The 21,684-nt window shown below is 39.5% G+C and overlaps 1 protein-coding gene across 1 annotated transcript; it reads left to right on the plus strand.

Annotated features, from left to right (window-relative positions):
- Positions 1-1,322: 1,322 nt before the first annotated feature.
- On the plus strand, positions 1,323-18,177 carry LOC137290767 (serine/threonine-protein kinase STK11-like). The gene is made up of 9 exons (XM_067821883.1): positions 1,323-1,774; positions 2,773-2,856; positions 7,153-7,242; positions 9,814-9,946; positions 11,702-11,838; positions 13,478-13,605; positions 14,375-14,432; positions 15,454-15,638; positions 16,570-18,177. The coding sequence occupies exons 1-9, from the start codon at positions 1,440-1,442 to the stop codon at positions 16,695-16,697; spliced, it is 1,278 nt and encodes a 425-aa protein (XP_067677984.1). The 5' UTR covers positions 1,323-1,439; the 3' UTR covers positions 16,698-18,177.
- The last annotated feature ends 3,507 nt before the right edge of the window (positions 18,178-21,684 follow it).

A 21,684-nucleotide genomic window follows, 5' to 3' on the forward strand; every position in this document is an offset into this window, starting at 1 on the left:
TCTATCACAACATTCCAGATGTACCACGGCATGTAAGTTATACCACGGCATGTAAGTTATACCACGGCATGTAAGTTATATCACGGCAGGTAAGCTAAATCACGGCATCTAAGTTCTATAACAACATTAAAGCTATATAACGGCATGTTAGTTATATCACAACATTCCAGTTATATCACAATGTTCCAGGTATATCACGGCATGTTAGTTATATCACAACAATCCAATTATGTTACAGCATGTAAGTTATATCACAACGTTCCAGTTATATCATGGCATGTAAGTTACATCACAACATTCCACTTTTTTCAAGACATGTAACTTTTATCACAACATTCCAGTTATATCACGGCATGTCAGTTATCACGGCATGTCGGCTTAGTATGGGGGAGGCTCAGGTCTCAGACGTTTGCTGCACAGGTGGGGCCCACAGACACCGGCATACCACTGACAAACCTAGCGACAAAATCCAGTCGAACCCAGATTCGAACAGAACATTATAGGTTTCTGGTGTTCCCACGAAAAGCTGCAGATCATGTTACATACGAGTTATGTCAAGTGACGGTGTGCGATCAGTTTAATACAAGCCTGGTGTGATGCAGATCTGAGACGCTAGTCACTTGAAGTATGGTACAGTGAAGTCAATGATGATACTCCTGGTATCAGACCCATATAAAATAGAACGTTGTCGGACATAATGACTCGAGTCTTACTCTTCCAGAGTATATACCTCAGTCAGAAGATACTTTCCACGATCCCAGTTTCAGAACTTTTAACACAAAATGTATCTGTAAGAATTTCTCTTTCTCTATGCTTACATGAAGTAAAATTGCTGCAACTGTGAGAGAGGTGTTAATCCTGCATGCATTTATCACACTTATACACACTCCGCAATTAACCCCTGTTCTATGCCTCTTATCAAAACATGTGATCGAAAATTTTCATACTGACGTCAGTTAAAGTGCTGCGGTAATGAAAAGTTATTTTAGTGAACCACCTATTCAAATGTATTGTTAAAAGCAAAGAAGGTTTGTTTTAATCTTGGGTGGGTTGGGGCGGGGGGGGGGGTGTCTTTTAAAAACAGTATTCAACATTGTCGATATGTTCCTTAAGCCCTTTCCTGAACGAAGTGTATAGTGTATGAGTCGATTGTCAGCAGCACACTACTTTGATGACTTACCTATTTCTCATCCCTGCCCCACATAAAATATACAGCATACCAAATGCAACATGACGACTCGAACCGGTCTTGTGGAACTTACAGCTGTCAGTAGAACGAAACCGCTCTAGCGAAGTTGCTTCCCTTTAGTGATCATGTGACCAATGAACCTCGATGTCATTAGAGTCAATATGGCCGCATTTCCTTTTCAGCTCATAGGATTGTTACTCCCAAACATGTAATGAGAATAACAACAAGTGCAAGCACATTTCATTGAACGATGGCTCACCATGAACTTGTCGACAGTATTCCTGCGTTCGAAGAGGATTATCGGCATTCTGCACTGCAATGTGTGGATCCTATTGACTTTATCAATGACGATGAACCACTTGATTCGTTTTTTCACCGGGTGGATTCCGACCAGATTATATATGAACCTCGACGCAGACGAGCCAAGTTGATAGACAAATACCTCATGGGAGACATGCTTGGGGAAGGGTCGTACGGCAAAGTGAAAGAAGTGCTAGATACACACACACTATGTAGGAGGGCTGTGAAAATCTTTAAGAAGAAGAAATTACGGAAAATTCCAAACGGGGAACAGAATGTGCAGAGGTACAAGTGTAATGACAGCTTCGGTGGCACGAGTTATACAGTGGAATTCATAATTATGATAATATTTGGTTTTTATCGGAGGCACTTGTAACTGAAAATTGTTCAGTGACCTAAAGATGACAGCTCTGTCATTACATTTACATGATATAATTATGTCTTGTTTTGGGGGGTTATTTGCCCAGGGTTATATATTGTTAAACACTGCATTCACTGCACGATTGTGACCTTTCAATAACTGAGTCTTGATCAAAACATTCTGTGATTCACATCATAAGCATTAATCTAAGCATAGAAATTCCATTAGTCACCCCTTACTCTATGAATGCATTCTAGTTCAAATTTTTGCATATTCATGTGTTCTAATAGTGATGCTCTTTGAACCCCTATCATGTAGAATTACCAAGAACTAACAAGCAATCTCATATATTAACTTTAGTAAAGATGAAAGAAAAAGGAAAGGTGTAGAAAATATCAGATACCTACAGGTAATGAAATGTACGGTGGCTATGTAGCTCTTTCTGCAGGAGCTCAACATAAGTTATATACATCGAAAGATCAATGCAGATGCAGGGTGAATCAGCTCACATTACAGAGGGAGAGTGAGTGAGTGAATTTAGTTTTACGCCGCACCTAGCAATAGTCCAGCTGTATGGCGGGGGTCTGTAAATAATCGAGTCTGTACCAATCCAGTGACCAATAAAATCAGCATCAACCACCTGATCCAGCTAGTCGCCTTTTATGTTATCATTTCAGTTTACGGGGATATGGGTGGAACTCAGAAAATTTCTCACTGTCATTATCATTTTCTCAGATCATGCAAATGTTATGTGTTTAAGTCAGAAAGCATAAAGTAGTATAGCTTATATCACGTGGCATTAAATGGAGAGTATCAAACTATTAAAAGAATATTATGTATAATTAAGTCTTGTGAATTTGAAGAATTGTGTTTTATAGTTAGAAATATTGTGTTATTAGCTAATTTTTATCGTGTGTTTCAGAGAAATCATGCTTTTACGACGACTTCATCATAAAAACATCATTGGACTTGTGGATGTTTTACAGAATGAAGAAAAACAGAAACTGTATGTATATTATATGTTTTGTATACATATTGTTGGCATTCATATAATAATCATAACCATATGGCTTTACCTAAACAGGGATTGCTTATCTGAAAACATAGACTAGTTCTTAGCATTCGTAATGATAACATCTAAGGATATGCATACCAGTGTGTTGTTGGTTTCTTTAAACTGCTGAGAAAACCAGACTGTCATTACCCAAAGGAGTGTCATGAAATGTTGCTTCATGCAGAAAGTTTAGCTAAACTTACCTCGGCATCAAAATATTAATTTTAATTAAGGTTTGTTGCTTAGTTTGCTTTTTGGTTTTATTTGAGAAAATCTGTATCAGTCAATATCATTCCTACATATCTGAACTTAAGTCAAGTCTGAACTATATTCATGAACTAGATTGATTGATTTAGGGCATTATATCTTCGACCTGTATTAGTAGTCTTTTGGCTCAGATATGTATGTTAGTTGTGTTGCTATTGAGAAGTTTGACATACCTGTCTCAATTTAGGTGTCTTTCTTATCAGTTTGATACAGGAATGTACATTAATACAACATTCCCCTTGGCACGGAAAACCTGCATATTTGACAAGGTGAAATATGTGTGAAAAGCAAACACTGCATCGCTTCTGGTGCAATAAAATCATTAATCAAAAACAGTTCAATGTTATAGGTAATAAATGTAACTAAACTGATTTCAATCAAACTGAATCGAAAGTACACACGATAATTCTTAAGAATTCACACTTAAAGGCATATACCTGAAAAGAAAGAAAAGTTGAAAATTTATTATGTTTGTAAATTGTTTGAGCCCCAAATTTGGATTTTGACTCCCCCTACGAAATTTTGAGAGTTATCCTGACCCCCAAATCTAAATGTCTAGGGGGCATGTTTGTAATGGTGGGTATGTGAAGTACAGATACTTATTGTTAGTCCACTTCAGCTGTTGCATATTTAAATTAAATTGCCTCCCAAAGAACATTTTAGGTTATGTAATTCAGCATGATTGTGTCAACAACAGATTGTAATGTAATCAAGCAGTTAGTAGTTTGCTTTATTGTCATTATGGCCTATTTTGTTGTCATCATGTGTACACCACGACGTTGACAGTACTGTCTCAAATGTAACCAGGTGTTGTTGGGAGATTGTGAACAAAAAAGTAAAGCAAAGGGTTTTACTGTCTGCACTTGTTTACATTGAGTACAGCTACAGCAGTGAAGTGTCATCAAGCGCCCATTTCAGCTGGTTCCCATGGTAGCATCTGGAGCTGCTCATTTGTGACGTCATTCTAACTTTATGTCACAATATGATTTGAATGATGTCACCACTTTTAATGACACAACAAAACAATTGTTTGCGATATTTCTACGTGTCAGTACACAGCAAAAAGTCTTGCTGTTTCCGGGAATCGAATACCATTTGATCATGTTTTTCAACCAATCAGATCACAGAAGACACAGACTTCTGGTTTACAATTACTACTGGTAGAAGAAATAACCATTTCAAAGGACACAACCTGAAAGAGACAGAAAATCTTCAAACTCTTTGCTAGTGTGAGAAAACAATGTGTACATGAAGCATATACAGTAGAACACGGATATAACGAACTCCAAGGGACCAAGGGATTTAGTTCGCTATATCCGTTGTTCGTTATTCACGTTTGACCGCCATATTGGCTTATAGAGATGAAGAGACACGTATATACATGGGCTGCATATTTTTATTCTTGTACATTCACATTAAAATTCTGATTTCATTGTTCAAATACATTATCTAGAACATGTTTAACAATCACAACAATTTCAACAATATAACACTTAACTGCATTTAACATGGGGTCAACTGATGCACTTTCCCCATGAGCTGATTTGCATACGATACCATGCCTCTGTTTGAACCTGTCAATCCAAGCACTGTTGCAACTGAAATCTAAATGACCTAACTTGGATGCCAATTCATTTGCCTTAGTCTGCAACATGGGACCACTCAAGGGAATGTTTTCACTTCTCGCTCCTTGAAACCATTTGTAGAGCGCATCTTCCACATCTTGGTGATTTGCAGTTCGTAACTTCTTGCAGGCAGGGCCGAAATCACTAGAGACACATTTTGCCAGTATCGAGTCGCGATTCTTAATAGTGGAACTGAGTGTTGATTTCGGAATGCCAGAGTCGAGAGCGATGTTTGTCTTCGATCTTACTCCTAAGTCTACAGCCTGGATTATCTGAAGCTTTGTGTCAAAGGTGATAGCTTTACGTTTGCCTGCCATAGCGACGAGAGTGAACTGAAGATCTGTGTATCAGTCAAGCTTTTAAACACGATGTGTTTCTTTTGTTAATTAATTAATGACTATCAAACAATGTTGATTCACTGCCAACGAGGTTAAACAATGTTGATTCACCGCCAACGAGGTTAAACAATGTTGATTCACTGCCCATAAGGTTGATGTATACCGCTAAGTCGCTGAGTTGACACTGAGCTGACACTGAGTGAGTTTGCTACTCACGTCATTAATTGGGCTTGGGGTCAGGAAATCAGTTCGCTATAACTGTTAACTCGCTACTCACGAGTTCGTTATTCACGTATAATTTTAAAGATATTATAAAGGAACCATTGACGGGACTTTTAAATTTGTTTGCTATATCCGTGTTCGCTATATCCATGTTCTACTGTAGATACAAACTAGTGAACTAGAGTAAAGTGGCATCTATCATATCTATGCCTTAATCATGGTCTTGTATCATGCACATCATCATGGATCAACAGGGGATCATTTTGTTTGAAAGTCTTGCCAGATTTTTAGAACAAAAAGACAGTTTTCAGTCTGAAGTGAGTGAGTGAGTGAGTTTAGTTTTACGTCGCACTTAGCAATATTCCAGCTATATGGCGACGGTCTGTAAATAATCGAGTCTGGACCAGACAATCCAGTGATCAACAACATGAGCATCGATCTGCGCAATGGGGAACCGATGACATGTGTCAACCAAGTCAGCTAGTCTGACCACCTGATCCCGTTAGTCGCCTCTTACGACAAGCATAGTCACCTTTTATGGCAAGCATGGTTTGCTGAAGGCCTATTCTACCCCGGGACCTTCACGGGTCTTCAGTCTGAAGTAATCCCACTGAACACATACTCACACCGCATACAGAATAAATAACAGCATAGACTAAACTAAAACTTCAAATACTAATACTTGAAATGTAGCATTTGTGAGTGCTGTTCTGATTAATCTATTTCATGGATGATTGATCGGTTGAAAATAGTAGTCAAGCAATCGATCATATCTGTGATCGATCATGATTGGTCAATATGTATTTCCATATCTGTACAATGTTAGCCAGTAAGTATTTACGCTGTTTACACTGCCATCTGAGTATGTTTTCAATTTGGGTTCACTAGTGAACAAAAAAAAAAACAAGTGTTGCATGAACTAGTTGTGAAATACTGTGTGAATTACCTGCAACAAATGTATGTGTTGCCATGGGTAAGAGTAATTACTTATGAAAATTGAAATAGTGTCAGAATGGGCTTCGGTATATGTACATGGTTCCAACATCTGGTAAGGTACTGTGAAGGGGATCTGCAGTGTGTGTACATTATGTTGCCTTGGTTACAAGTAAGTAGTTGAGCTGTTACAATTCACTTGTGTATTTGATGAATGCTTCATGAATTCAGTGCATCAATTGTGAACATTTGATCTTGAATATTCATGAATTCTTTAAAGAAAAGTGTTTATAACTTGCGGTCATCTCTTATTTATTATAGCAAGATTTGCAAAATGGGAAACCTACAAGCTATACAGTAGCAAAACTTAACGTCACTGTGTGAAGGCTCATGATAGTCATGTTAAGCTAAACAGTAGGCTGCAAGCAGCAAGTTGGGACATTGTTTTGATACATTAACACTGTCAGTGTGTTTACATACATAACATACTTACCTCGTGCATATGCTGCTTGCCTAGTACCTGCTTACAGAAAACTCAAATTATGTCGATGAGCTATGATAAGATGTGTTAGCTTGGTTCTGTGGGTGAGCTGCAGTATATGTACCTGTGGTTATTAATGTTACCTTGGTTACAGGTACCTGGTTATGGAATAGTGTGTGGGTGAGCTGCACAATATAAACATGTGGTTATTAATGTTACCTTGGTTACAGGTACCTGGTTATGGAATAGTGTGTGGGTGAGCTGCACAATATAAACATGTGGTTATTAATGTTACCTTGGTTACAGGTACCTGGTTATGGAATACTGTGTGGGTGAGCTGCACAATATAAACATGTGGTTATTAATGTTACCTTGGTTACAGGTACCTGGTTATGGAATACTGTGTGGGTGAGCTGCAGGAAATGCTGGAGAAAGCGCCAAAGAAGAAGTTCCCACTGTGGCAAGCTCATAGGTGAGGTGTTTGCATCACGTAGATTGTATCATCTGTATGTTGTCAAGGAAACAGTTGTTGATGCACACTGAGCAGTCTGCTGTTGTTAGGTGATACAGATCCAGGAGGTTACATTATCATTGTAGCGTCTCATGTAGTCTGACCAGTTTCAGTAATCAATGTACACTTTGTTGGATGTCTGCATTGTGAAATGTATAGATAATGTATTGTAAGGTATGTAGGTGGTATATTGTCAGGTATGTATGTGATTACACAATGTCATTTAGAAAGTGGTCAAATGTAACATATGTTATTTTTAATTGGGATTACACTCTCATACACAACTTCCATAAAAATGAAAGTCAGAGGGGTACACAAAGCCCACAGTCTGGCGATTAGGTGCTCGACTCTGAGGGTGTAGGTTGAATCCGGAATGGGACTCAATTAAAAAAGAACTAGAATTTGTACCGTACAAAGAAAGTGTAATCCCAAATATACCATTTGTTGCAGTTGACCACTTTCTAAACAGCATTGTGTAATCATAGCTTTCAGTCGTGGGAGCCGTGCCAATTAAGATTTGTCGGAGGGGTACACAAAGCCCACAATCTGGACTACCAGTCGTCTGACTTTCATTTTTTTTTGAAGTAGTGGTGGCTTAGCTGGTTTAGGTGGCTGGCTCACTTTGTGTGCTGGCGATTAGGTGCCTGACTCTGAGGGTGTGGGTTCGAATCCAGGATGGGACTCAGCTCAAAAAGTACTAGAATTTGTACTTCACGAAGAACCTGTAATCCCCAGTTTAACATATATAAGGTATGATTACACGATGCCATTTAGAAAGTGGTCAAATGCAACATATGTCATATTTGGGATTTCACTTTCTCAGTAAAGTACAAATTCTAGTACTTCTTTTGGTTGAGTCCCATCCGGGATTCGAACCTGCACCCTCAGAGTCAGGGACCTAATCGCCAGCACAAAGTTCTTCTGCGGTGGCTGAGCGGGTTAGGCGGCTGACTTTGTGTGCTGGCGATTAGGTGCCTGACTCTGAGGGTGCAGGTTCAAATCCCGGATGGGACTCAACCAAAAGAAGTACTAGAATTTGTACTTTACTGAGAAAGTGAAATCCCAAATATGACATATGTTGCATATATAAGGCATATTATCAGTTATGTTGGTTGTGGATTGTCAGCTATGTTGGTGGTGGATTGTCAGCTATGTTTGTGGTGTGTTGCAATGTATTCACTCTCCTGTTACTTTTACTTTGTTCCACATTACTGCTACTTAATTACACCCTACTGCTACTTTATTACACGCTACAGCTACTTATTACATGTTACTTCTTCTTTAATACATACTACAGCTACTCAGTTACGCCCTACTTCCACTTCATAACACGCTAATGCTACTTTATTCTGCTACCTGTGAAGGTCCTTGGGTAGAATAGGCCTTCCGCAACCCATGCTTGCCATGAAAGGCCACTATGCATGTCGTAAGAGGTGACTAACAGGATCAGGTGGTCAGACTTGCTGACTTGGTTGACACATGTCATCGGTTCCCAATTGCGCAGATCAATGCTCATGTTGTTGGTCACTGGATTGTCTGGTCCAGACTCGATTATTTACAGACCGCCACCATATAGCTGGAATATTGCTGAGTGTGGTGTAAAACTAAATTCACTCACTCACTACCCTACTGCTTCTTTATTATGCCCTACTGCTACTGAAATAAACACTGTTTCTACTGTATTATCACCTACTGCTGCCATCTTACCCCAACTGCTCTGTATTACACAATACTGCTACTGTATGATGCACTGATGCTGCTGTATTACACACCACTGCTACTGTATTGCACACCACTGCTACTGTATTATGTGCTACTGCTACTGTATTACACACTACAGCTATTGTATTACACACTACTGTTTCTGTATTACACTACTGCTACTGTATTGCACTCTACTGCTGCTGTATGACACGCTACTGTATGACACACCACTGCTGCTGTATTGCACACTACTGCTACTGTATGACACACTACTGCTGCTGTATTGCACACTACTGCTGCTGTATTGCACACTACTGCTACTGTATTGCACACTACTGCTGCTGTATTACACACTACTGCTACTGAATGACACACTACTGCTACTGTATGACACACTACTGCTACTGTATGACACACTACTGCTATTGTATTACAAACTACTGCTACGGTATTACACACTACTGCTACTGTATGACAAACTACTGCTACTGTATGACACACTACTGCAACTGTATGACACTACTGCTACTGTATTACTACTGCTACTGTATGACACTGGAACTACTGTATGACACACTACTGCTACTGTATGACATGCTACTGCTACTGTATGACACTACTGCTACTGTATGACACACTACTGCTACTGTATGACACACTACTGCTATTGTATTACAAACTACTGCTACTGTATGACACACTACTGTTCTGTATTCCACGCTACTGCATTGCACACTACTGCTACTACACAACCTGTGGTGTGTTAACATGGTTAAGAGACATCACTAATGTATCCCCCAACCATGCCAACTGCTGGTGATGTTGCAGATACTTCTATCAGCTGATGGATGGCCTAGAGTACCTGCACAGCCAGGGAATCATACACAAGGACATTAAACCCGGCAATCTGCTGCTCACTACCGACGAAACTCTCAAGATCACAGACCTGGGTGTGGCAGAGGTGGGATACCTTACCTATCTGTAGAAAAGCAATCAGAAACATACACTATTACAGCACAAGTATTCAGAGAAAACTTGCTGCTGAGAGTCATGGGCACTAAGAAGTAATTGTACGCTTTGTTAAACAACTGTTTGTAGCAATGATTTGAATAGTGCTCAGTTCATGTGTCCATCTTCATTCTGGTGTTTAATTATTTCTCAAATTTTGCTCAGATGTCTGGAAGGCCCATGTGGTTTTGTACAAGATTGGATGTTTGAAGATTTGCCATCAACACTTGGGCTTTGAGATCATATCTGCTTGTTCTTGTGATAATTCTGTGATTGCAGTAGACAATAAATGAAATTAATTACTCCTGTACTAAGTTGCAAATTAATTCCTGTCTTGATCAATTTGTTAGGCTGAGGTTACATAGGTAGTCTGAAGCATTCTAGCCTAATGAATTGAAATGCTTCCAGATTAAAAGCAGAATAAAAAATAAGATTTCTGGACTTTGTCACACACCCCAGGTTTGAAAGTGGAAGCTGTGATCTTGCCATCTACTTTGACAATAAAGTCAGTAGCTGAGTCATGTCACAAGTCTGAGAAAGTTCTCACTCATCCACTTGTAGATGTGACACAGGCTTTAACAGTGTAAATTGTAGTCTCAACAGTTACCTAATTGAGTGGTATAAAGAAGACATGCATCTGGCTGTCATCTGAGTAAACGTGGAAGCACAGATTATGAGAGTATTACATCCTCTGTGATGGTTTGTGCTGAAATTGGTTACAGCATTTGAATTTGATTGACATAACTGAAACTTGTTTCACTAAGTTCAGAATTTCAAGGAATCAGCTTGAATTTGTTGAAGTTGGCTTGTGTCAAACAGCATCTCTCCGTGCATCTATAGCAGATACATTCCAAATGACTTTACTCTGATTATTTTTATAGCAGTATATCAGGTCCACATAGGAGTGACCAGGCCAAAGGATCCAATATAATGGTAATCAATGGTAATGAAACAAAGAATTCACGAATGGGAGAAAATGAGCTGCAACAACTTAAGGATTATGTGAGATGAACTGTTGCTCAGATTGAGACTGAATCCTGTAAAATGTTCATATTTAGGTATGAATGTCAATTGTGAAAAGTTACAGGTTTTCAGAGTCGAGTCCATTGAGTAAGTTAGAATAAAGCACAAAGGATACACTAAAATGTCAGATTTGAGCATCTTGCATGCAATTCAAAATATTGTACACAAACTGTGAATCAGCATTCACATGCATGTTTGCAGTTATCACATCATTGCAAGGAATGATGTAAAGCACACTCAATAACACAATCAGCAGAACAGATAAGAACATGAGAACATAAATTCAAAATAGTGTGAGTTGTTCAGTATGGACACGAGTGACATTGTACTAAGAGCTACGGCTGTCATAAGTCTATGTTAGGGTATGGGAGTTAGGATCATTCTAGTGCACCGATCAGTTTGTACAATGACACCTTTGTCTTGAATGATCATTGCCATGATTTTTGCCACAAACAGAGGGTCATCCATAGAGGCATGTTATATACAAGGGTGTGTGTCACTGGTGTGCTGTCAGTATCCTGGACTAATGTGGGTCATGGGGGCTCTCTGTGTACACTGACCACTGGGCCAGTGTCCACTCAACACCCCAGTTGTTACTGTCAGATTGTGAAATGAGACATAACATGGTCAAGCTGATATTCTTCATCAAATATCTGTGGTATAAATGTCTCATTTTCCTTTGCAGAAAATAGATTTATTTTCCAAAGACGACACTTGCAAGACAAGTCAAGGTTCGCCAGCATTCCAACCCCCAGAGATAGCTAATGGTGATGATTCCTTCGCTGGCTTCAAGGTGGATGTGTGGTCATCAGGGGTAACATTGTAAGTTACACAGTAGTATTCTGAAACCATAACTGATATACACATTTTGGATTATTAAATAGGTTGCTAGCAACCATTTCCTGTCCTAATGGATTGGAGGGTCAACTTAGTGAAGTGACTGAGTGCACATTATTGTTTTACAAAGATGTGGATCAGTGCCCACAACAACAATCACTATATTGCCTTGTCCATAGCTGTAGTGGCCACTGTCATGTAACTAGCATATTGCTGAGTGAGGCATTCAACAAAAGTCTGCAACTGATAACTTAGAACAAAAGATTTCTCCCTGTATGATTTACCTGCAGAAAAATTGTCTTGATGTTATTGTGAGGACTGTACTTGTATTAAGTACACTGCACTGCACTCACAAATATTCCAGCTAATGTTCCAGTCTGTAAATCAAACCTATGCCAAACAACCCATCAGCATGAGCATTGATCTACATAGTTTCGATACATTGACCTGTGTTTGTTTAAAAGAAAAGGTACCAAAAAATACCATCATTCATCTAAAAGCAAGCAAATCTCTATTCCACATCATGATTTATTGAGCATTAGATGTAACTAGTATATACCAGTAACGATCTCATTCAAACATGGCTATGATCACGAGTTCTACGCGTGTCAAACTTGGCATCATTAGCTTCATCAGAGGTTGACAAGATCTCCTTGACTTCATGAGATCTACACTGTTAGCCTTGTCTACCTTCCGGGCTTGATTTTGTGCTTTTTTTTTCTTGCACGTTTGCAGCCCAATGTTATGTCAATTTTAGAGTGAGTATACTTCTGAATAAAGCATCAAAATAATTTAAAGCATACTTGTTTCATTACACATTACAACAAAAGCAATGCATCTAGAATTTTTCTGGTGCAACTAGGTTTTTTTCTTAGGTTCCACCTGGTGCAAGTACATCAATATCTCTTAAATCAAGCCAATTAATTAAACTTTGTTGACATTTTCTGCATGTACCAATCAGTTACTTAGTGGACCCGTGAAGGTCCCAGGGTAGACTAGGCCTTCAGCAACCCATGCTTGCTATAAAAGGCGACTATGCTTGTCGTAGCATAACAGGCGGCTAACAGGATCGGGTGGTCAGGCTCATTGACTTGGTCGACACATGTCATCGTTCCCAATTGCGCAGATTGATGCTCATGCTGTTGATCAGTGGATTGTCTGGTCCATACTCGATTTTTTACAGACCGCCGTCATATAGCTGTGATATTGGTGAGTGCTGCATATAACTAAACTCACTCACTTACTCAGTTTCTTATTGTCATAAAATTATTTTGAATGATTCTTCTGTCGAAGTGCTCTAGTCTGTGTAAATAAGCAGACTTATTTGTTGTTTGATTGCATAGATTTTTCAGTAAGGTGAGGTTTAGGTAAAACCGAAATCCATCTCACACAATCCTTTTTTCATCTCATACGTTTCCCCTAGTGCTGGAAGTTAGTCAGCTTAATATTGTGTGATACTTTTGGTGAAGGGCCAACTGTCACATTAATTTTTACAAAGTAAACAATAATGCCTTGCTTTTTCTAGTTAAGGATTAATTTTATCTGTTTCATAGAGTAGTGTTTATTGCCTCCTTTATTGCCTTCATCTTGAAAATGTACACTTTGTTGTTGTTTGTTCTTTCAGGTACAACATAACAACAGGATTATATCCATTTGAAGGTGACAATATCTATAAACTCTTTGAGAATATTGGGAAAGGCCAATACACAGTTCCTGACACTGTAGATGATAGTTTGAAGGATCTGCTTAATGGTAGGTATTTGTCGTTACATGTTTTGCTAGACAAATGTGTTCTTCTATTATTGTATCATGAGTCAGATTTGTCTGCTCTAAATTTCCAAAAGTATAGAAATGAAACTCTGAAATCTTAGAGTGTGCACTTTTCCATGCAGAGTTGCTTCCCTTGGCATGCCACAAATCTTACATTGTGTTTTTTAAAGCCACTTTGCCTCAGTTAGGTTTTTCATGGTTTCACCAAAATGGTAAATGTATTTAATGTGCATCACTTCAGGCTTTCCTACACAAAAAGCATATATGCTATGATATAATAGGAATGCTGTTTAAAAAACATCATTAAGCTCACCTGCTCAGCACACTCGCTGGTTAACTTTAATCCTGACTTAACCTGTAGGTACTATTCCAACATATGGTTACAGTGAGTACAAGTGCTTTGTATTATTATGGTTAAAACATATACAATATAACACCTGTCTGTGTGTCAGTAGTGTCACCATCCTTAAACAATGCTGACTATGCCTCATACTGTTAATGACACCATTATATCTTGTGCCATCTTATGACAGGAATGTGTATGACATGAAGAAATTTCATTCAGTCAAAGCTATTCATAAAAATCAAATGATTAAGCTTGGTTGCAAGTTGTAAGACAGTATAGAGCAGTTAATCATCACCCAGATGTTGTATTCAGTTCACCAGTATCACATGTCATACCTGTCGTCTCTTGCAGGTCAGCATCAGAGATGACATTGAAGTCTCATGCATTCATTTAATTCTGTTGCAGGAATGTTGGCGTACAAAGCTAGTGATCGGTTTAGTATAGCACAAATAAGACAACACCAGTAAGTTGAAAACTGCCATAACTGAACAGATAACAGGACCACCACACCACAAATAACTTTGTGTGCAGGCACTTTCAGTGTTGTCACAACCCCTAGTGTACAGTACACAACCCAGTGCACTTAAAAGAACCCGTGTATCCGTTGGTAGATGACCAGATGGTCCCCACACGAATACGTGCAAACACCTAGTTACGGGTACAGCAACATGCAGTAAACATGGACAAAGTACTCTGACTATCTGTCCCAGTCCACCCAGCTGTGAATGGGTAGCTCGTAAGGAAGGGAGGGCCACATTAACTCGGTGTGCCTGGTAAGCTGCAAGAGCTGTGTGGTCCCCAGGGAGTTGAGATTGAATATACTATGTGCCATTGTGATGGACATCCAGTGATCAAGGGAAAAACAAATTGCCCTTGAGCAGTTGAACTAACTAGATATCGGCGCTATAAAATATCTAGTCGTATCGTATCGTAAACATCTTCATGTGTGAATGTTCCTTCAAGTAACATATCATCTTTATTGTGCCTTCGCCACCCACCTGATGAATGGGCAAGGAACAGCATAGAAATGTGTATACAATAAAGAAGTTGACGTCCAAAACATTTTGTCTTATACTTGAATACCAAAACTTCTACATGCCTCACAAGTGTCTACACTTTATTGGTTTAAGCCTGATTGAACCTTGCATACACTCCACGCAGTGTGATAGACAAGTGATTAAGGTATTTCCTACACAGGGGTACAATGTGAGAAGTTTCTGCTGTGATAATGCAGCAAAATTGCTGAAAGCGGTGTAGAACTCATGTATTCATATGTTTCCTCACTCACTCGCTCACTCACTCCATGCAATATTATCTCCTCCCAGAATTCATGACTTGTGATCTTCTATTTCCCATACTGGCATTATGAACTTAGCCAAAGAAAAGGTTTATCAGTGCAAATTTGAATGTTATTTTTGTTAATGGTATTTGCTGACAGAATTCTGTTTTACTGTATACATAAATGATATGTGGTCTATTTGCAGGTGGTTCAAGCGGAAACATGCCAAGGTTGAGGATCGTGTGGTTTTGTCGGCATCTTCTGATGGTGACTTAATGAGGAGTATGACTGTGGTGCCGTATTTAGAGGATCTCCACTTTGGGACCCCAAGTGAGGAAGAAGAAGACGAAGAACTAGAGAGCGCTGTGGCAGGCAATCATCAAGGTCATGGTCAGTACATTCAGCTTACAATAGTTGATTAATCCTCTCATTGCTGGTTTATATACCTTAAAGTTTGTGTATCTCATATAGAAGATTATACTTGTTCAAAAGTAATGGCACTCAACCTCCCACTCTGGCCATTGTTGATCTCAGACACATGATGTCAGATAGTCAGCAGTCTGTTAATTTCTTCTTGATTAAATGGGTTTTTTTATAATTTGATCAATAACATCTTTTGTTAGAAAGCACTGAAGTTCTTCATTTTCTAAGAATTAGCAACTTTCAGTTTACTAAATTACAAGCAGTCTATGTTTTTACATCAGTGATCATGTCAACAGTGTTTAACAAACAACTACACTTGTGTTGTGATGACATGAACATAAAGTGATCTGTTTTTATGTTTCTAACTTAATTTGCTAGAATGTATTACTTAAATTTAACAACTTTGTAACAAATTTCTCAGATTTATCCAGCTTGTAAAAGATTTAGTTGGTTAAACCTTCAGACACTGACTAAGTTGGCAGCCATAGATGACACCTGAGGCCATGGCCTAACTCAGGTGATATAGGTTTGACAGGATTTGACATGTATCCTTGTTTTTCATGCTTGTTTTGGGAACCTATGGAAACCAGTACAGTATCTGCTGCATTGTTATTGTAGTGTGGAGATATGTTGTGTGTGATATGTTGATGTGTTAGTGGTCTTACCACCACACTCCCTGCAGAGTTGTGTCCCTTTTTACTAGGATCAAACCCAGCATACACCAAGATGAGGATCCTCTGCCTGCACTACGTGCAGACAACACCTGCCAAGAGGAAAATGTCTATCATCTGCATCAGTTTAGAATTTCTTCAAGTGTTAAACAGACAGACAGTCATATCACTTTTCATCATTGTCATGATTTCCCTCATTAAAGTTGTATCTTTTCTTCTCTATGCAGGAGCACTGAATGACAAACAGGAGGTGACAACAAGACAGACAGAGAACTCCAAGTCCAACTGTAAGCCAAAGAAAAGAAAGGGGAAGAGCTCTAGTAAATTTGCATTCGGATCCTGCAAACAGTCGTGACAACAGCTGTCTAACCTGGTTGTTCATGTTAACTGCTTCTGTGACTTTGTTTAGCATCGCTCAGCTGCAACTGCTGATCAAGACATCAATGCTAGCAGTGTAAACTGAATCAACATTCAGTACGAACATCTGCCTTTGACATCAGTGCCAGCAGGATAATTCAAGCACAGTACTAAATTCCAAGTCAACCACCAATACTAGCTGGACAGACTGAATCAATGTTCAGTCCTAACACCTCTCTGTTAACAGCAGCTGTAGCCGTGTACACTGAAATGTCATTCAGTCTTAAGACCTAGCTTAGACACACATGAGAAAAGACTGACAACAGTTCGTTCCAATATTACTTCTAACGTCATTGCTAGAAGGATAGACAATGTCTAGGGTTAGATTCAATGCCTGGTGATTGAAACCTGATGAGACACTCTCAACAGCAAGGTAGACCAAATTTGCTGAACCAGCTGGAGGGTTTTTACAGTATGTCATTGCTAGCATTATTGTAGGAAAAAATACTTAGGGCACTGCAAATTAAGATCTTAAATATATACTTGTATCAAATCAAAAGATTTGACCACTAGTACATTTTAGTCAGCATATGTAAGAGTTGGCATTTTTGTTCAAGTGATGTTGCCTTGTGGAAACAGTATGTGTGTGTAAGCAAGAGAGAGAGAGAGACAGACATATGGAAAGATAGGTCGAGAGAAAGAAAGTGAACATATCAGTATGATTTTATGGTATGTGATAGATAAAACTGAGGCTGAATCTGTCTGTGAACCCACCATGGTGTTAGGGAGATGATTGTACTGTGATGATCAGTGCTTGTAGGTCAGTGACTGGACTGAATGTGATAACATGCTTCCTGGTTTACAACAGCATACTGAGGGTAACACTGGTCAGTACCTCCCAAGGACACTAGCTATTTGTGACTTCTGGTGATGCCACCATGAACTGAGAGTGGACAGATCACGTGGCATGTTAGGTTCTCTCTGATGATTGAGATATACTGAAATCATCAACTTGTTATGTTATGTCACTCTTCATATTATGAAAGCAACCATCAAGCAGACCAAGTGCACAGGGTAATATAGCTTCAGAGGTAACTGATGTTCGTAGATATCCGCTGCTCTGATAGATATCCTATTGTCATGTTTAGGACAGAAGGAACTGGAGCAGAATGTTTTGGTCATTGAGGTATGAAATAGAGAGGTCAGTGTCTGGATACGAGCAGAGCAGTATGTCAGAAGGACACACCCAGAGGGTCACAATTGGGGGACAGCCACCGGACCTGTCAAAAGAAAATGGCAAGCTTGACTGAAGCTTAGAATCAGAAACAAAAAGCTGAAACACTTTGACGAAGGGAACACTGAAGTTTGTTGTCAATATGTTCTCCTATGTTAATGTTAAGGACATAAGATTGGGAAATTTTATTTATGGACCAGTCTGTTTTATGAATGAAATTATATCATAAATATATTTAAAACAAGTTATTCTGTGTTTTGGTTTTTTTTGTGAGTGAGTCAGTGAGTTTAGTTTTACGCCACACTCAGCAATATTCCAGCTAAATGGCGGCAGTGTGAAAATAATCTAGTCTGGACCAGACAACCCAGTGATCCTCATATGAACAATATACACTAACAAGCTGCTTGTGACAGAAAACAGTCTTATGAAATAATATGCTTCATGTTGCTTCAGCAGTAGGTCGGATGATGTTAATCATATCAACATGAGCTTTATGAAGCAGCCATGTTTTGTCATGGTCCAAGTGTATAATCACTAATATGTCATCTGTATGACAACAGTCTGGAAATAATCACGTTTTGAGCAATGCATGATCTAATGAGCACTGATCTGGGTTCTGTCCTATTGCGCAACTTTGTTCAAAAACCAGTCCAGACTTTTTTTTAAGCGCAACTCATTGAGCTGGATGTATAATTATTAATCAGTATTGTTTGATGCATCTATGTATACATCTAACTTCTGTTCCTAGTGAATTGACCGTCCGGGATAGAGTAGGCCTTCAGCAACCCCTTTGCCATAAAAGGCGACTAACGGGATCTGGTGGTCAGGCTCGTTGACTTGGTCGACACATGTCAGCGTTCCCAATTGCGCAGATTTATGCTCATGCTGTTTATCACTGGATTGTCTGGTCCAGACTCGATTATTTACAGACCGCCACCATATAGCTGGAATATTGCTGAGTATGGCGTAAAACTCACTCACTCCAAATGAATTCACGTGCCTCAAATACTCCATAACACCCGGAACTTTGCCAACTCAAGATCCAACTTTAATCATTTGATACATCTAATCACTTATTGACACATATATATTGCACACTACACTCCTTGCAAACCGCAAAACACGCCGTGCAGCGTGCTTTGACACGGAAATCATGGAAACCTCAAAACTAGGTTCGGTCGCTGGAAAGGTTTGGCGGTCCTTTACGGCCTTGCTGTTATATCAAGTAAATTGTACGTTACATAAACACACTTAATAGGCGTAAAGAACACGTAACGTGTAAACAGTGAGCCAGGTCAGTTGTGAATCATTTTACGATCAAACCATCTGTGGCTCCACAAAACGTAGAAATATAATGTGTCCTGAGGTTCATTTGTAAATATCAGTTTATGAAACAAGGAATTGGAATTTCATGTAGCCATAGTTGATTGTCGTCTCTTTTCACTTTCACGTGAGAAAATTCGAACCGGCTAAAAAGGTTTGAATTAGTTCATGAGACTCATCTTTCGGGTCCTGTATAATAAGTGAAGTGAAATTATTCTATTCTTTATCCGTAGTCTTCTGGGGTTTTTTTTAAAAAATAGAACCTGAAACACGACTACTGACACATTTCTGTACATATTCAGTTGTAAATAAAGAGAAATAGAACAAAATAGAGAGAGATGTTGACTCTCAAAGGAACATTTTAAGATTTTGTTTTCAGACCTATACAAGGAGGTCAGGTAATCAGACGTCACTGGGAAATCAGATAACCAGACATGTCACTAGAAGGTCTGATAACCAGACAGGTCACTAGAAGGTCTGATAACCAGACATGTCACTAGGTCTGATAACTAGACATGTCACTAGAAGGTTAGATAAACAGATAGGTCACTAGAAGGTCTGATAACCATACATGTCACTAGAAGGTCAGATAACCAGACATGTCACTATAAGGTTAGATGAACAGATAGGTCACTAGAAGGTCTGATAACCAGACATGTCACTAGAAGGTCAGATAACCAGACATGTCACTATAAGGTTAGATAAACAGATAGGTCACTGGAAGGTCTGATAACCAGACATGCCACTAGAAAGTTAGATGAACAGACAGGTCACTAGAAGGTCTGATAACCAGACATATCGCCTGTGGGTCAGATAACAATACCTCTCATTTGGTAGGCCAGATAACTAGACATGCCACTAGGTCATACATTCAGACATGTCACTGGGAAGTCAGACAGCCAGACATGTTTCTTTGAGGTCAGACAAGCATACATGTCACAGGGAGGTCAGAAAATCAAACTTCTCAATATGAGGTCAGATAATCAGACAGATCACTGGGAGGTCAGGCAAATCAGACATGTCATTTGGTGGTCAAATAGCCAAACATGCCACATGGACGTCAGACAACCAAACATGTCAATATGAGGTCAGACAGTGGGCATATCACTGGTAGGTCAGACAACCAAACATGGTACTAGGAGGCCAGACAGCCAGACATGTCCATACGAGGTCAAACAATCAGACATATCAGTGGGGAGTGGGGCGCAGACGACCAAATATGTCACAAGAAGGTCACATAACTGAACACGTCACTGGGAGGTAGTTGAACCAGACATAAAATTTGCCGGTCAACTGTCTCTTGAAGGTCCGTATCGTAAAGGCCAAGGGAAAATATATGCTTTGCTTTGACGTGGTCGATGACTTTTGGTTGATTGTGCGGCTTTTTGAGTGAACAAAACTTCGTTTTTTCCAAACCGAACATCATTTCAAGCTTGCTGGCAGGTGGCGCCGTCAGAGCGAGATCCACGCCGTGGAGAACACACAGATCGATTATGGCTCATTGGGGACCTCATAGAAATAAAATTATTGATTTTTGCCAAACAGGAGCCCATTTGAGCAACTGCAAAATGCTTAGATGTCATCAAATGACGATGCAGTTACAAGAAAATGTTGTGTACGTCTCTCCGACTCCCTGGTCAAATCATGCATACATGCAAGGACTGACATGTGGTAAGAATATTCCGGCCACATTCTGACATTCAACAATCAGTGTGATCGCGAGGTTTCGATAGCACATATGGATATCATAAGGTGATACAGCCAATATAAGAGTCACTTGGGAAGCTAGTGCAAGCAGGAAGGTAGCAATGTAACGAGAAGGTAAAAATGAAGAACCATTTGTGTGTCCGGACGTGAAGACAGCATAAACAGATCATGTGCATGTCCATATATAGGCAGCACCAGCGTGACAAGATCGGAACCTGAAGTCAGCATGGTCAGAGGTGAAGATGGAGGTGGGTAGTTAAAATAGTCACTTAGCTGCAGTCAGAGAAAAGAGATCCGTCTCACAGCACATCAGCACTATTTTTTATTCGTCGGGTCGGTATACATAATGGAAAAGGAGTGTTGGGGCCAGTGAAGGTATAGAGTGGGTTCAGTGTAGAGAAGGTGAGGTCAGTTTAGGGCAGGGTGAAGTCTGTATAGAAGAAGGTGTGGTGAGTGTGGAAGAGAATACAAACGAAGATTGTGAAAAATTGTGAGGTCAGTTTAGAGTGTCGTGTCATTGTGGAGAAGTATGGAGTCAGTGTAGAGGAGTTATGGGTCATTGTAGAGGAGAATGGGGTCAGTGTCGAAGACTGTAGGGTCAGTGTTCAGGAGTGCAGGGTCAGTGTAGAGGATGGTAGGGTCACTAAAGAAGAGCGTAGGGTCAGTATAGAAGATGGTAGGGTCAGTGTAGAAGAGTGCAGGGTCAGTATGGAAAAGCGTA

Source organism: Haliotis asinina, chromosome 7 (assembly GCF_037392515.1).
Source record: "Haliotis asinina isolate JCU_RB_2024 chromosome 7, JCU_Hal_asi_v2, whole genome shotgun sequence".
Classification (NCBI taxonomy): domain Eukaryota; kingdom Metazoa; phylum Mollusca; class Gastropoda; order Lepetellida; family Haliotidae; genus Haliotis; species Haliotis asinina.